The sequence below is a fragment of the Mercenaria mercenaria genome, chromosome 6 (genome assembly GCF_021730395.1).
Source record: "Mercenaria mercenaria strain notata chromosome 6, MADL_Memer_1, whole genome shotgun sequence".
Lineage (NCBI taxonomy): Eukaryota > Metazoa > Mollusca > Bivalvia > Venerida > Veneridae > Mercenaria > Mercenaria mercenaria.
Window position 1 is genome coordinate 5,737,165 of NC_069366.1, and position 17,393 is coordinate 5,754,557.

The 17,393-nt window shown below is 34.8% G+C and overlaps 1 protein-coding gene across 1 annotated transcript; it reads left to right on the top strand.

Moving 5' to 3' along the window:
- The first annotated feature begins 3,977 nt into the window (after positions 1–3,977).
- LOC123549781 (glutathione S-transferase omega-1-like) lies at positions 3,978–9,644 on the top strand. Its single transcript, XM_045338165.2, has 5 exons — positions 3,978–4,122; positions 5,509–5,614; positions 6,053–6,272; positions 7,319–7,451; positions 8,228–9,644. Exons 1-5 carry the CDS (start codon positions 4,086–4,088, stop codon positions 8,485–8,487), a joined length of 756 nt encoding a protein of 251 aa, XP_045194100.2. The 5' UTR covers positions 3,978–4,085; the 3' UTR covers positions 8,488–9,644.
- Positions 9,645–17,393: the final 7,749 nt, after the last annotated feature.

The window sequence follows — 17,393 nt, forward strand, 5'->3', positions numbered from 1 at the left end:
TCTTACCTCAGATTCATGTGGGGAAGTTGGCAGTTGCTTGCGGAGAACAGGTTTATATTGGTACAGAATCCAGGAACACTGGCTAGGTTAACTGCCCGCCATTACATAACTGAAATACTGTTTAAAACGGCGTTAAATCCAAAACAAACAAAAACCCACTTGGCCGTCGGGGCACTGTTTCAGGCCCAGACGAACACCTACCTGTCGTAAAGCAGTCTGATGGCATCCCCTCTTGGAAAGTTCTATCCAAGAAAGGTTTCTCACCAACAACAATGAGGGACAGCAACCCCATCCTTCTCCGATTATTAGCTCGACTATTCATAGAATAGTAGAGCTATTGGACTCGCCCATGCGTCGGCGTCCGCGTCCCGATTTTGGTTAAGGTTTTGTATGTAAGCTGGTATCTCAGTAACCACTTGTGGGAATGGATTGAAACTTCACACACTTATTCACTGTGACAAACTGACTTACAATGCACAGGTTCCATAACTCTATTTGCTTTTTTACAAAATTATGCACCTTTTTCGACTTAGAAATTTTTGGTCAAGGTTTTGTATGTAAGCTGGTAACTCAGTAACCACTTGTGGGAATGGATTGAAACTTCACACACTTATTCACTGTGATGAACTGAGCTACATTGCACAGGTTCCATAACTCTATTTTGCTTTTTTACAAAATTATGCCCCTTTTTCGACTTAAAAATATTTGGTTAAGGTTTTGTATGTAAGCTGGTATCTCAGTACTTACTAATGGGAATGGATTGAAACTTCATATACTTGTTCACTATCATAATCTGACATGCACTAAGCAAGTCCCATAACTCTACTCTTTTTTTTTTAAATTATGCCCCTTTTCCGACTTAGCAGTTTTTGGTTAAATTTTTGTATGTAATCTGATATCTCAGTATCCACTAATTGGAATGGATTGAAACTTCACATACTTGTTCACTGTCATGATCTAACATGCACTGTGAAGGTCCCATAACTCTACTTGGCATTTTTACAAAATTATGCCCCTTTGACTTAGCAGTTTTTGTATGTAAGCTGGTATCTCAGTATCCACAAATTGGAAAGGATTGAAACTTCACACACTTGTTCACTGTCATGATATGACATGCAGTACAGAGGTTCAATACCTCTACTTTGCATTTTACAAAATTATGCCCCTTTTTCAACTTTTGTATTCATTCAATTGACAAGGCTGTTGAATAGTCGAGCGTTGCTGTCCTCCGACAGCTCTTGTTTATAATTAATTGTGATTTCTAATGGTTTTACTTCAATAAATTTTATACAAAATATACTTATTTGACTTCTGCCATAACTTCAGAATTAGTGAACAAAGATGCATTAAGTTTCTATCATTTTGAAAAAAATAAAGTATTTGCTACAATTGTATCAAATCTTAAACTGATACTGTACATTATGTTTTATATTTCATCAGTAGTTTTATCAAGAAGTAATCATTCTAGACATGGAGTGCGACGTCAGTCTGTCTGTCTGCTGTAGAGTGAATGGCTTCTTTTCAATAACTTGAGAACCACTTGACCCAGAACATTCAAATTTGATAACATGATAGAGCTCAATGTGTAGTCCTGTCAGTGGGTAGGACAGTCGGTAGAGCAAATGTCTTCCGCTTGAAAACCACTTGATAGAAAACATTCAAACTTGGTAACCTGACTGGGTTTATAAAGTTTGTTGTTGGTCAATAGGCAAAGGTCAAGGTCACAGAGGTCTAAACCTTGAAAACGGTTTGAGAACCACTTGACTTCAAACTTGATAGTATGTTTGGGCTTATGAAGTGGATGACCTCTAGGGTGGAGACAACTGGTTAGTTTTCAGTCGGTAAGAACAGTCTACATTTTGTAGATCTATAACTTGATAAGATTGTTATTTTATTTATGATCATCATCATGTACTTACCACCATTCAAACTAGGCAATCAAATAAGTTAAACAGTTGTTTGTATTTTTTTTTCAGCATTTTTTATTTTTTAATCAGTGTTTGTGATAAAAACCTATCTGTCGGTCTGGCTGCGGACCATGGGTTTCCCATTGATAATTGAAGAAAGCGTTGACCAAAAGGTCTCAGTTGCCTGTAGTCAGTAGATAACTTCTGTTGTTTTAGTGGTCAGTTGACCAAAGGACAAAAGTCATAGTGATACTGGGAGGCCATCACAGGGGGGCATGTGTGTTTTACAAACGCATCTTGTTTACTTTTTTTTTATTTTGACCTTTTGAGAGGCGGGTACATTTTTAATGAAGCGAGCGGGATATTTTTTTTTATATTTATTTCCAATGTTTCAAAATAATGCCACTGTGTATAACAAAGATGATACTTTTCAACTGCTTAATGTATGATGGATTGAATAAAACTCCATGCAGTTTCAAATGTTGCACTTCGTATCATTGTGAAATTGCACCATTCGTTGCAATTTGAAAAAATGACGCCATGAAACACTAGTGTTTGACCACATGATCCAGACACCTGCGCATCGCGCAGTCTGTCAGACCATTCTGTCGTTCAAGCTATTGCAATTAGGAAACCGTTAGCGAACACACGATCTGACCAACTGCCGTCTGGTCAGGATCACTGTCGCAAACATATGTTGGTTTTCTTTGTACGGCTCAAATGACATTCCGCAAAACGAAAGTCGGCTGTTGCACTACTTCAGTCACGTAAATTACAATAAAACTTAATGTCGTTTAAATGAATATTTTATTGGATACAATTAAATTACAGCATAGAATTCCAGCAAGGCATTTCAACAAAGTCATTGTCTATAATTTTGCTCTTAAAAATGGAATCTTAGGCTGAATATTCAGGTGCACTCATTCTTTCCTATAAAATATTTTCATTAATTAAGTTTTGTTGTTACTTTTCATGATAATATATTTTTCAAGAAATGTCTGAATAAAGTTGCAGTTACGTCAATAGACAAAAATATTAACATATAGTTTTCCCCGAATCCACGGGTGAATGGAAGAGTGATTCAAAGTCAACTACTTTAATCAGTTGGCCATAAGAAGTATTGACATTGTGCAGTGTAGTCTTTTTATACGCCTGTCTCTTAAAGAGCGGGTCGTATTATGTGAACAACCGTGGCTGGCGGGTTGCGGGCGGGCGGGCGGTCGGCGTCCAAAAGCATGTCCGCACTCAAGTCAAACAGTTTTCATCCTATCTTCACCAAACTTGCTGACTATGTTTGTGGCCAAGTTCGATAACCACCCAAATCGCCCCAGGCACTCTTGGATTATGGCCCTTGTATTACTCGAAAAACTGCTAATTTAGCATTGTCCGCTCTATAAGTCGAACAGTTTTCATCCGATCTTCACCAAACTTGCTGACAATGTGTGTGGGCACAATATCTCGGTCATGTTCGATAACCACCAAAATCGCCCCAGGCACTCTTGGATTATGGCCCTTGAATTTACTTAACTGAATATTTAGACGGGCGTATTTTGTGACACTCTTGTTTCAAATTGTATGCATTATATATCCTTTTAGTTCACCAATAAAGTGCATTCTTGTAAAGTTAGAATAACATAAAAAACCGGTTCCACAGAACAATATTCAGTTTTTCAAGTCTATAAGTGAATTGTTTTGAAACCTAATATTGTCTACTTTGTAGAGAATAAAAATAGCCATGACCGCATAAGGGGCTCATATTTTAAGATATCAGGGTTTGTTTTTCAGTAAAGCCAGCTTACTGAACGAACGCCAGTTAATAGTGAAACAGCAAAATCGGTTAAGTTGTATTTTCTGTAGCGGCCTTTAAATGTGAAAGCGACATGTGTAATGTGAAAAGCAATCCCTTTTTTTTTTATTTTAACACTTAGATATTGATATTCTCTTAGTTTTGTTTATTCTGTGGCACATATTTTAACAAACGTTTGGGCATTAATTAGTACAAGTAATATTAAAATACTTCAGTCCTATAGTTACTTCCCGTTTGTAAGTTTAAGAACTGGGATCCGATATACGAGGACTATATGATACGTAAACATTTCGGTTTATTATCTGGGTCGTGGTTATATCAACCTGTATATATTTCAAAACACAAAAACGTAAAGTTCATACTGTTTTACAATGACTTCAGAAATTACGGAGTTTTCATTTGGGAAAGGTATGTTTGTTTGTTTTGTCCGGTTTAACGTCGCACCGATGCATAAGTCGTACGGCGGCTTTCCTTCTTTTGATGTTAGACAAAGACTCTAGGATAAACCACCCACCTTCCATAAACCAGATGGATGGCATCCTTCATGCAGACTGATTATACGCCCCAGTTAAGGCTCGAACTCATATCGGTGAGAGGCAAGTGATTCGAACTCGACGACCTTAACCACTAGACCACCGAGGCCCCTTAAGGAGATGTATAGTATCCGTTTGATAGAACGTTCGATTGCCGCCTTTTGGCGTTTCTATATGAGATCAACACTTTGTTAGTTTGCTCATGTTTTTTTTATAAATTGAGAATGATTTAGTTATAAATTTGAAAATTGAAATGAAATTCCATCTGTACCATAACAATAGACATTTAAAAATAATTGGAACTAAATTATAATTCAAGAAGCTTCAAACTACCACAATTAATATTAAAGTTCTTTTTTTTCCGTTTTTGATAACATTATTATTTCACGATACTCTGCATCTGAATCGTGTTGACGTTATTTTTAGCTTGACTATACGAAATCCTTCTGGATCCGGCGTCGGCGTCCGTTCCGCGTCAAGTTTTGCTGCACTTCCTCTTTATCTCTGACATTACATAAGGGATTTTCTTCAAACTTGAAATAGTTATTCCACAATATCACCCACATCATATGACATAATGCCATAACTCTCGCACCAGTATTTCATTAATATCCTCCCTTTTACTTAGAGTTTCAGTTCAATTTTGATGTTTTTCACCATATCTCTGTTGGTACTAAATAGATTTGATTCAAACTTAAAGTGGCTGTTAAACATCACCACCCACATCATATGAAACACATTAAGGTCCATTACTCTAGCACCAATGTTTTATGAATTCTGTCCCTTTCTTTCTTAGAATTTCATGTTCATAATGTGATTCTCTTTTGCTCTGTCTCAACTCGGTATTACTAAATAGATTTGATTAAAACGGTTCCGCATTATTAGCCACATGATATTACACATGGTACATTATTCTTTCAGAATTTTTTCATGAATTATGTCCCTTGTATACTTAGTTAATGTTTTTCTTTACCTCTGTCTCTGTAATCACGGAATATATTTGATTCAGATTTAAACTATTGCCCAATATTGTCGTCCGCAGTGATAGCTTCAACTTTCTCAGATGTGCCGTATTTCACTGTCCAGCATCGAAATAGTCGAGCTGGCTGTTTTCTGTGACAGCTCTTGTTTCTGTTCAGTAAAATATCAGTGTAATTCCAATTTAAATGGTTCGTGTAATTTATGAACCGTACTTTATTGAAATAACACTAGACGTGTGTTAAGAATAAAAAACATGGAATCTATAACCTCTTTATTTCAGGTCAAGCATGTCCGCCACTGAAGCCAGGGGTTTTGCGATTATACAGTATGCGGTTCTGCCCTTATGCACAGCGTACACGACTTGTAATAGAACATAAAGGAATCCCGTGAGTAATTTCTGTTGGAATTTACTCTTTTACTAAGGACTGAATTAAGTTTTTTTCTTTTTATGGCCCCGAACATATAGCGATTGAACTGTCCGTCCGTACGAGATTTTACCGTTTCACCTACAGCCCACATTAATGACCCTCCTTGAGGCAAGACCTGAAACCTGACCTATATATATATATATATATATATAAATGACCTTAACTCTCATATGTCCTTCAACTTCAAACTTAAAATCTAAATAAGCAACATTTTTTATTTTACAGCCCACTTGAATGACCCAATTTAGGGGCATGATTTTGCGTTTTTAAAACGCAGCTCCTAGTTTTCCATGAAATTACTATTTATTTGCTGATCAATAAAATAGAGGTGAAATTAGTCAAACATCTTAGTTACTTGTTACACTTGTGTGGGTAATTACGTTGCAATCTTTGCAGAGTTGAGACAGTGAACATAAACTTGAAGAGGAAACCAAAATGGCTTTTCGACATGAACCCTACTGGTGTAGTTCCTGTGCTACAGTGGAATGATCGCGTGCTATATGAATCAGGCACATGCAATGACTATCTTGACGATGTATATCCTGAGCAGAAACTGAACCCCACTGATCCATACCAAAGAGCCAGGGACCGGCAGCTTTGGGAATCCATGGGCAAGGTAACAAACTGCATGAAGAGAGTATATTTTTATATCTTTTTTTCTTCTATCACACCAATGTAGATGCGTCTTCACTTTTTATAACTGTTTTCTTCTGTCAGTTTTTTTTAGCTCACTAGAGCACGAAGTGCTCCAGGTGAGCTATTGTGACCGGGTATTGTCCGGCGTCCGTTGTCGTGCAACGTGTGTCATGCGTTGTCTGTCAACATTTGCCTTGTTAGCATTCTAGAGGCCCCAGTTGTGACCCAATTTTTTGGAATCTTGGTTAGAATGTTTATCTTGATGAACTCTATGTCATGTTTGAAACTTGGTCATGTGGGTTCAAAAACAAAGACAGTAGGCCAGATAAAAGGAAAATCTTGCTAACACTCTAGTGTCTACAGTTTAAGTTTGAAACTCATGAGAACTGATCAGAATGTTTCTCTTGACGTCCTAATCTGGATTATGTGGGGTGAAAAACTAGGTCACTCGGTCAAATCAAAGGAAATGCTTATTAACACTCTAGAGGCCACTGTTGTAATCCAATCTGTATGAAACTTAGTGAGAATGTTTGTATAGATGATTTCTAGGTCAAGTTTGAAACTGGGTCATGTGGGATCAAAAACTAGGTCAGTAGGCCAGATCAAAGGAAAATCTTGTTAACACTCAAGAATCCACGGTTTAATTTTGAAACTCACGAGAATACGTCAGAGTGTTTGTCTTGATGACCTCTAGGTCAAATTTGAGTCTTAGTCATGTGGTGTCAAAAACTAGGTCAGTAGGCTAGATCAACTCTGATGAGCGATATAGGGCCATCATGGCCCTCTTGTTCTCTCAAGTGTTTGTAGCTAATCGTAAAAAATCGCTTTTAGAATGCTAGCAGAATATTTATGTATGAACACCTTGAATGATAAAGAAATAGAATATTTGACATTTGTTTATAAATTCATGAAATGTACATATATATTAGGGTAGGTTGTTGTTTGGCACTTCTCGTTTAAGAGTTCCATTTCTTTTTTATATAAAATAAATATTTGGACAAGTCATATTTCTATTTTCATATAAAGTTGATAAGCTCGTTTTACGAGGTGGGGCCGGGTGTACAGAAGAAAGACTACACGGCACTTGACAGAATGTTGAGGGCTTTCGCTAGATACGAGAAGGAACTGGTCTCTAGGGGAGATGGGCCATTCTTTGGAGGTAAATCGTTTTCTATGGTACTCGAATGATATTTTACTAGTTTAAGCTTACAAGTAGAATCTACCGTCAAGGGGTGTATGGCACTGTCTACGGATCAGTTTTCCTATATCTTTTTTTTTGTAAATTGTACTCGATGTAAAAAAGTAGCTGTATATATATATATCAGATTGGATATTATTTTCTATAATATTTTCAAGGAATAGTTAGAAGAAGAAAGGGGGTCATTCAAAAACTATGTAGCCTGCGCAGAAACGCAGTTTTTACTTTTCTACGTTTTTGTGCAGTTGACATTATTTCTCCCATATTAAATGTACACACGCATTGAATGTACACTATTAAACCTTTTGTAAATAGTCTGGATTACCTGCCCCTTAACTGCTACACTATTAGTACACGCCGGGAACCAGGCTAGCCTGTATATTATACACTTACATACGTGCGTACATTCAATAGGTGCTAATTAATGTTGGCGCGTTTTTAGCTCTTTTTTTTGTTGACACACTAAATTCTGTCCACAACGTTCTTCAGTGTATATGTCAAGCTTCATTACAGGGTCAAGCGTCCATTTCAACATTAGCTATTCATCCCCTTTGTCTAATTCGGACATCTATAGAACCGCTTATATCAACGTACATTCTGTTTCGCGTTTCCTCTTGCTGCTATCCAAATAGGTATTATACTTTTGCTGATATCCAAATCTAGGTATTATTCTTTGCTGATATCCAAATAGGTATTATTCTTTTGCTGATATCCATATAGGTATTATTATTTTACAGGGAAGAAAGTGTGCATGGCAGATTTCATGCTATGGCCATGGTTTGAGAGACTTCAGGTGTTAAATTCTGTTGTACCAGAGACAACTATAAAAGATTCAAACTTCCCGCGTCTTGCGTCATGGATACGCCATATGTATGAGCTTCCGGCTGTGAAGAAAACAATGTTTGATAAAGATCACCATGCACATTTTATGAAATCATTAAAAATTGACAAAAATCCAGATTATGATTATGGACTTGTTTCACCAGCACGACTATAATAGTCTGTTTCATTATATAAGCGGAGAGCAGATTAAATTCAGAGACTGGTTATCACATGATCAAACGGCTGTTTTAACAGGACAATGATTTGAAGGCTGCATAGAAATTATGCTTACTAAAAGATTTTTGACATATTTTCATAAAATAATTTATATAAATTTTGTATATAGAATAGAAACATTGCCAGTATAAAAATGTGTTTTATGAAAAAAACATGACAAAACAGCTACTAAGTGAAATTTATAATGAATGCCTGTCAAAGGACAATCCTACTAGAATATATTTATTACTTTTTAAGTTTTCTATTGAGCGTACTTATACATTAATTTACATAATATGGGTCAGTCCATATTGTATGATTTTCGTTTTTTTCTGTTCGTGATTTGCGTGGATCTGATCCATTGCTCAAATTAATGTATACACTACCGTTTTATTACTAATGCGGGCGATTTTCGAAAAGAATAAAGAATAAAAATCCCTTCTAAAAAGGAAATGCTTGACTAGTTGAGGAAATAGTGTCCAGCAAAGACCTTTTTTTCTGGCTAGTTGGCGTCCGGTGCTTGAAAATGTATTTATGTACATAATATGCTGAAAATACAATAAACAATTGAGGTTTATTGTTAATTCCAATATGCTTGTCTCTGTTAAAACACTCTTACGCTAGAATGACGTCACGTTAACGTGCAATGACGTCAAAGTTTTTGTTGCGACCAAGAACGAGCGCTTCTATATTTTTCTACTGTTTTAGATTAAGGACATATTAGAATCGAAACAATTTATAGCAAAACCGTGTTTTAACACTATTTATACACTCGGGCGGTAACACGTCGTACAAATAATTTCGCCCATCGTGCATAAATAGTGTTAAAACACTTGCTATAAATTATTTCTTTATTAACACCCTATTACACACTGATGAGATCAGCCACAACATAAGCACAGAAATTTGCGGCAAAATTGTATCCGCGATACCCATTTGACGTACGACATCACTCCATCGCCTCTGTCAATATTCCCTTCTTTTGGTAAATATCACATCATATTCAATGGCTGAAGAGTCAATAATTGTTTTATTACATCAAAATTCCTTTTAAATCTAAAATGGTATTAAAATATTTAACAGACAAAAACCTTATACTTTTCAATTTAAAAACTTAACATATTTAATAAATATCAGAAAACAGTCATAAGTGGACCTAGTTGCGTTTTCATATCAGAAGCCTCCCTTTCATTTATAATATTACTATTCTCTACCTTTGATAAAGAGGCAAAGCTCTTTTTTGTTTTGATATTCATTTTGATAACACAAGTCAGCGAAAACTATGAGGAAGCACTAAACTTTATAACGAACATTGAAAACAACTGAAAATAATCTGGCGAACAGTAAAAGAAACCACGCAAAAACTACAGATACATGTATTGCAAGGTCAAACTATATATTTCCCAGTGGACCTAGGAAACTAAAGTGTGTTTTATAGAAAACGCATGGAAAATACGCAAACTGGCATACAACAAGGAAACATGCAGCAGACTAGAGGGTGGGGAGAAACATGAGAGAGAGAGAGAGAGAGGGGGGGGGGGGCGTCAGGCAGACGGAACGGTAGAGTTTATCTCCTATCAATATTCCAGCTTTGCAATTATGTTTGCGTGCCTGTGAATTGCTTTATATTCGTTTTTTTAGACTTTACAGTATGTATAATTAAATGCCATTACTCATTGGCATAGGAGTGATTTAAAATGGGGAAGTGCGGGGGAGGGGGAGGGGGCCAACTACATCTATTCAAGTTCCCTTGAATTTTTTGGACAATCAGAAAAAAACGTGCAAAGCCTTATCAGTATTCTAAATTCTCTCCCAAGTTGTTTTTCCCCTTTATATACAGTTTAAATACCTAGGGGACGTTCTAACCGACACTCTATCCTGGATTGCGCACGTCAACATGATCACAAAAAAGGCCAACAACACCACAACCATCCTCACTCGCAACCTTCTATTTTGTCCCAAATCCACAAAAGAGGCCTGCTACAAAACCTACATTCGACGCTGGCACTGTATTGGACCCCCACACACAGGCTAACATCATCAAAGTTGAAGCGGTGCAGAGCTGCCAGATACGTTCTCGGGAATTACTCGCGTAAAAGCAGCGTCACCCCAGTGCTCAACACTCTTGGCTGGGTCAGTCTCCAGCAGCGAATGAAAGAGGTCAAATTAAGCAGTGATGATTTACAAGACTATTTTTTTATCCTGCTTTTAATTTGGCACTTTGGACCCTGCCTCACTTGTGTATATAGTCATCACGATGCCTCAAGGTCAGTTATTTGGCCCTGCATCGATACCAGAAGAAGAAGAAGAAGGAAGAACAAAACATATGCTTGTTAACCCTTATTTATCATATATGTATAAGAAAGTACTAAACGCATTGCAATTAAAGCTAAAAATTTAAAGCTGCTTTCCACACTCTGATTAAATTTCGTTATAGAAAAAGATCATTCTACTTGTACGTGTTCAAATAATTCTGGTTTCAATAGCGAAATATTGATAATTGTTAAATTCGGCGTACTTTCAAATACCATTTTTAGCTTTAATTTCAATGCGTTTAGTACTTTCTTATACATATATGATAAACGAAAAACGTATACGGGTCTAGATTTCGCCCGATTCTACATGCGCGGAAATCTCAAGCGACAGGTAAAATCAAGACATAAAATTGATAGTGATGAATTTTCTTTTAAAATCTTTTTAGGCTTTTATTAAGAATATATTTCTCAGTTTGCATGTCAATTTTCAAGAAAAAATATTTATATATAAGGTGGTTTTGAAACGAAAAACATATACGGGTGTTGATTTCGCCAGACTCTATATGCAAAGAAATCTCAAGTGACAAGCAAAATCAAGACATAAAATCTAAAGTGGTGAATACTTTTTCAAAATCCTTTTAAGCTTCTATTAAGAATATATTTCTAAGTGTGCATGTCAATTTTCAAGAAAAAAATACTTATACTTAGTAATAATTAGAAACGAAAAATACGGGTGTTGATTTTGCCAGATAGTCAGTGACATGCAAAATCAAGTCATAAAATTTAAAGTAATGAATAATTTTTAAAATCCTTTTAAACATTTATCAGGAATATAAATCTACGTTTGCATGTCAATTTTCAAGAAAAATATTTATATTTAGGGTAGTTTTGAAGCGCAAAACATACGGGTCTTGATTTCGCCCGATTCTACATGCGCGGAAACCTCAAGCGACAGGTAAATCAAGACATAGAATTTAAATTGATGGATATTTTTTTGGAAATTCTTTTAAGCTTTCATCAAGAATATAGTTGTATGCGTGCATATCAATTTTCAGGAACAAATATTAATATTTAATATGATTAATAAACGAAAAACTTATACGGATGTTGATTTCGCCAGATTTTATATCAAATCTTAAAATCTTAAAGAATGAACATTTTTAAAAAAATCCTTTTGAGCTTTAATTAGGAACATATTTCTAAGTTTCAAGAGAAAAGAATAATATTTAGTATTGTTTTGAAAAGAAAGCGTATGCAGGTCTTGAATTCGCCTGATTCTGTATGCGCAGAAATCTCAGTGTCAGGCAAAATCAAGACATATAATCTAAAGTAATGATTATTTTAAAATATCCTTTTGTGCTTTTATTAGGAATGTATTTCTACGTGTCCATGTCAAGTTTCAAGAAAAAATATTTATATTTAGTAAGGTTTTGAAAAGAAAATCCAATGCGAGTGTTGATTTCGTCCTATTCTGCGCGGAAGCAAAATCAAATCGTAAAATTAAAATCGCGTTGAGCCGTTATTGAGAATATAATTCCACACTTATATGTCGAAAAATAGTATTGTTTTGAAAAAAAAAAACGTATACGGGTGTATCTTGATGCATTATTCCAATATTAAATCTAAGTTAGGTTTTAAAGTTATTACTTATTTTCATAAAAAAAGGTGTGAGAAAACTACCTTTAATTAAATTATCGTTTATCCCCGCTCAGCTAACTGGATTAAATTTAATTTGATTAACTAATCAACTGTATGTGCCGACCAGTGTGACGACCGTTGTATCTTCTACGAGGTAAGGTTAGTTGTTGAGAATATTGTGCTGAAAATATTTAACTTACAGAAATCAATTTTTTTGTAGAAAATGATAGACTCTGTATATCAACGGATTACAGTTCTTTGAAAATTGTTGGAACGGGCGTAAAACACAATCGCATTATCTAGATACATCTGGGATTATTTTCGTCATGATAAAATATTAATATCAATCATACTAAATATTAATATTTTTTCCTGAAAACTGACATGCACACGTAGAAATATATTCTTGATAAAAGCTTAAAAGGATTTTCAAAAAATATCCATCACTTTAAAATTAATGTCTTGATTTTACCTGTCACTCGAGATTTCCGGGCATGTAGAATCGGGCGAAATCTAGACCCGTATACGTTTTTCGCTTCAAAATCACCCTAAATACAAATATTTTTTCTTGAAAATTGACATACACACGAAGATTTATATTTTTAATAAAAGCTTAAAAGGATTTTTAAAAATATTCATTATTTTACATTTTATGTCTAGATTTCGCTAATTTGATTAGATTTCGCGAAATCTACTCGATTTGGTTATTAATAAAACCCGGACCGACCCAGCCCGGTCCAAACCACGGAAATAGCCGATTCCGATTGTACGGAAACCACCGAAAATTTACGGACGGAAGGCTAATATAATTACGAATGGTAATACCGTCATCTTAATAAAGGCAAATTTATGTATATTTTATTTTATTATTACAAAAGTAGAAGCAAAGTATTTAATATTGATGATACGTATGTTTGATGAAGTATTGCACTTGACATAAGCAAAGACCTAAAATAACAAGATATTTGAATCACATTCAATCAAAGAAGTAATACGTTCGGCAGTCGGTACCGTACAGACACGAGATAGCAGTTTGCAGGATACTTTCACTCAACAGAACTGGACAGGCTAGTTAATGGTGCGTCGTTATTTCACACCTAACGATGTGACACTAGGTTGTGTAGTACAGCGAAAGGGTCTATACCGTGCACTGGAAGTATTTATGAAATTTGGTTGCCCGACCAAGATAGCGTTTTAGCATATTAAGTATTAATTTAATAAAATATATTGCCTTAGGGAACATATGAATATAAACACTCTTATTTTTAAGGTTGTCAAGATTTGCATTGATAAGTACACATTTTGCGAAAATTAATTAGAAATGTAAGTTTATGAAATTATTATTATACTCCTTTTGCCTATCTCGGACCAAGACAGATCGAAAATAGATGAACTTCGAAGCTGTGCGCTGTTTTCATACTTGCCATTTGTTTCAGGTTGCTGAAGTATTCAAATTTGAATATAAAACTATAAATTATATCAAAAGCTAAAAAAATAGTCCACTTTTTACATTTTTTCATATTAAAGGGAGACAATTACAAAATTTCATAAAAAGTATCAAGGTAAACATTTCCAGAAGAGGTATAACTCTTTGTAATAAGTCTTTGTTCCTGAAATACAAGAAAACTGAAAAAAAATATCATAAAATGTTGCTCAAATGATAAATCATATGATTTAGCTTTAAACAAAACCGGGTGATGTGTATGGAGATGATACCCGGAGTTACAGTAAGTTGTAGAAATGAATGAACTTGAGTATAGAATATGAAAGATCGGTCGCAAAGTTTCAAACCCGGACCCCCACCCCGAAACATGCCCGCTCAGTCTGTTTAAAACACAACAATAAAAAAAGAGGTAAATATGTAATATGGAAATGGGAGCGTAGTGATAGCAATGAACTTTCGTGTTTTAACAATTTACTGCTAACGTTTTTCTTTTGTTTTTAGATTATTTAACTTTTGATTTCTTTCTTTTATATTTGAAATAATACTAGCATATCTTTTTAACACAGAATTAAAAAGAAAACCCGGTCTGGTCGGACTATGAACTATTTCAGCCTATGCTTATACAACTATTCACATAATGTTAACTTTTTGTTTTTTTAAATGAACATTTCAAAGGATGGATTACAAATGTGTGCAATTCAGATGTTAAAGTATTATACCCCACACAATGTCCAATGCAATTTTCCATTTAGTTTAACTTGAATAATATATCTTATTTACAAGCGTTTTTATATCTCGTGCGCAAAATCATTATTTTCAATTTCTGCGCATGTGATATTATACAATAATTGCCTTTTGGTGAGGTCGATATGAGCCGCGCCATGAGAAAACCAACATCCGCGCAGTCTGGTCAGGATCCATGGTGTTTGCTAACGGTTTCTCTAATCGCAATAGACAATGTTGGTTTTCTCATGGCGTGGCTCATATGTGGATTTATCGGCCTGATAAAAGCAACATCAACCTCGGGCGAATTTATCGACTTGATATCGCCTTAACAGGTCGATAAATCCACATATCTACCACACATAAAAGGCGACAATTGTTTTATTATTAAATCCAGCCTACTCATAAGTATAAACATTAGATACAAATGTCTGCAACCTTAGGTCATCTTTCGTGGTTAATTGTATACGACGTCGCATAACGTGTGGACGTCACAGCTGGAGGTCAATACGTGTGTTTGGCTCCGCCTTCGAGAAAATACGATTTTTTATCGTTGAACATGTGACTACATCTAGAACAATGGAAAGGACTATAAATATAGATTTAATGATAAAAAAAACTAATTTCATATCGCATGCGCAACAACGCTATTTTGTTTTTCTGCGCATATGACATTACATTTTCATGTCTCCCTATGTAAAATCGATACTTTCGTACTGATTAAAAGACGATGCGCTTATTTATACATAGGATTAAATTACTTTATCTTGTGTTAATACATGTGTGAACCCGGCCTATTTTTCGTTTCTGCTTTTGAATGATTTGTTCTACATGCAACATTTTGAAAACAATTTTTCATCAAATATTAAACTGAAACTGTCACCATCAGATTGGAAATTAACTAACTACTAAATACTAAGAAAATAAGTGCTCTCATTATATGTTCCGTAGTTATCGCCGTTTTTCGAATGTTACTGCTGCTGATTTTGTTGAAGTATGCCCATAAATACAGCGTTATGTAACCTCAAGACTATATCTATCAAAAAGTATTTTTATACAGCAAAGTCGCGACAATTTCTAAGTGCTTACTAGTAAAGCCTCCTTAATTCTGTCTTCATTATTTGGTAAGTAATAACTTTTTTAATGTTAAATAAATCATTTCATTAACTTTTCGGTATAATAAAATAAATAATGTATTCCTGAGAGGGTGATCCCTCGAAATAACTCTATCCGTGACTAATATTTTTCAATGCGACAATTGTAAGTTACTGTAGAGAAAGAGTTTAGTATTTAAAATGTAAATGTATAATAAAATGTTGACGAAAATGGGCTTAAAATCCTAAAAGGCCACAATAGGAAATAATTCTTCCCGGCTAATTCTGACTTTTAAGTTGGTCGGGACTTTGATATGCACAGTCAAAATTTTCCTAGCACCGCAGCATGAAAATGAACCTGGTAGTCATTTTATAATTTTATTTCATCCAAAAACATTTCAGGAACATTTTCAGAAAATAGAAGATACATACTGAGTGGCGAACGATCAGTAAAATGTTTAATAAGAAGTACTATATTATGTTTTTCATTACGCCGCTTTTGTGTATAACATGTATTCAGGGATACACGCGTAACAATAAAGATCGGAAAGAAATCGAAAATGGCTAACAAAATAAGAATATAATTAAAATGAAATGTATGCAGTTGTAAACTTTTTTGGTGATTAACTTATTTTTCCCTTAGATACAAGCATTTGTATGTAAAAATTGAGTGTGCAATAGCTGCGCGTGAAAATAGGGTAAGAGAAGATTAAGACAATACCGCGAAATCGAAGAAGGAGACCCCTGTTTATTTTTCGCTCATATTACAATTCATTTTTTTATCATAATTGTATTTGTGAAAAAAAGAACACATTACTTAGTCATTCCATTTGAAAACATATAGGTTTCAATGGGCCTGGTATACCAAATGAAACATAATTACTTTTGGATATAATGGACAACCCAAAAAATAAATTAATCTTCGTAAAAACAGAAATGTCACAACTATATATATTAAGGGTTGAGCGAAAATGTGATTTCTCGACGCGATTTGCGTAAGAAGTACGAATTTTATCTTTTCAATACAATGTAATATCGGGTGAAGATCAACTTTTACTATTATTTAAACAAGTTATGAAGGATGCAACTTGTTTTTGGAAAATCCCGCTCATTACACTTTCTTTACCGTAAAGTTGAAAAAATATGTAAGGTTAAAACTTTTCTGAGATGCTTTATGGATTTGGCCACACATGGGCCGTTTAACAACCCATTTTAGCTGGAGATTACACTCAGATCCTTCGTAAAAAACTGCAAACTATCGTACAGTTACTCTGTATATAAAAAAGCAACAGTTTAATTTGCATAGTTACAATAGGCTTGGTTCTACCAATGAAAAACTAACGAAACGTAGGGTCTCAGAATGCGACAGCATTAAAGCTGCTCAATATAGATCCAAGTACAGTTCACTTCCGGTGTGGGTCACGTGACCATAGTTAAAGTAAGCAATGTTAGAATAAATCGTCTGCAGTACACTGTGATATTGATAAATTTACAAAAAAAATCTTAATGAAGAAATTTGTGAGATTTGAAGAAACATCATCCATTCAAAGTTTTCTTTTCTTTTTCCAGACTTATTTGTAATTATGATTAGCGGGCTCAAACGATTCTTCTGTTGTTATGTATCAAAAATGCCGAGCACTAGCAAACTGACTGAAAGGGTATTCTGTATACAATAATATATCAAATCAACCTAAATAAATTGCAAAGTTTT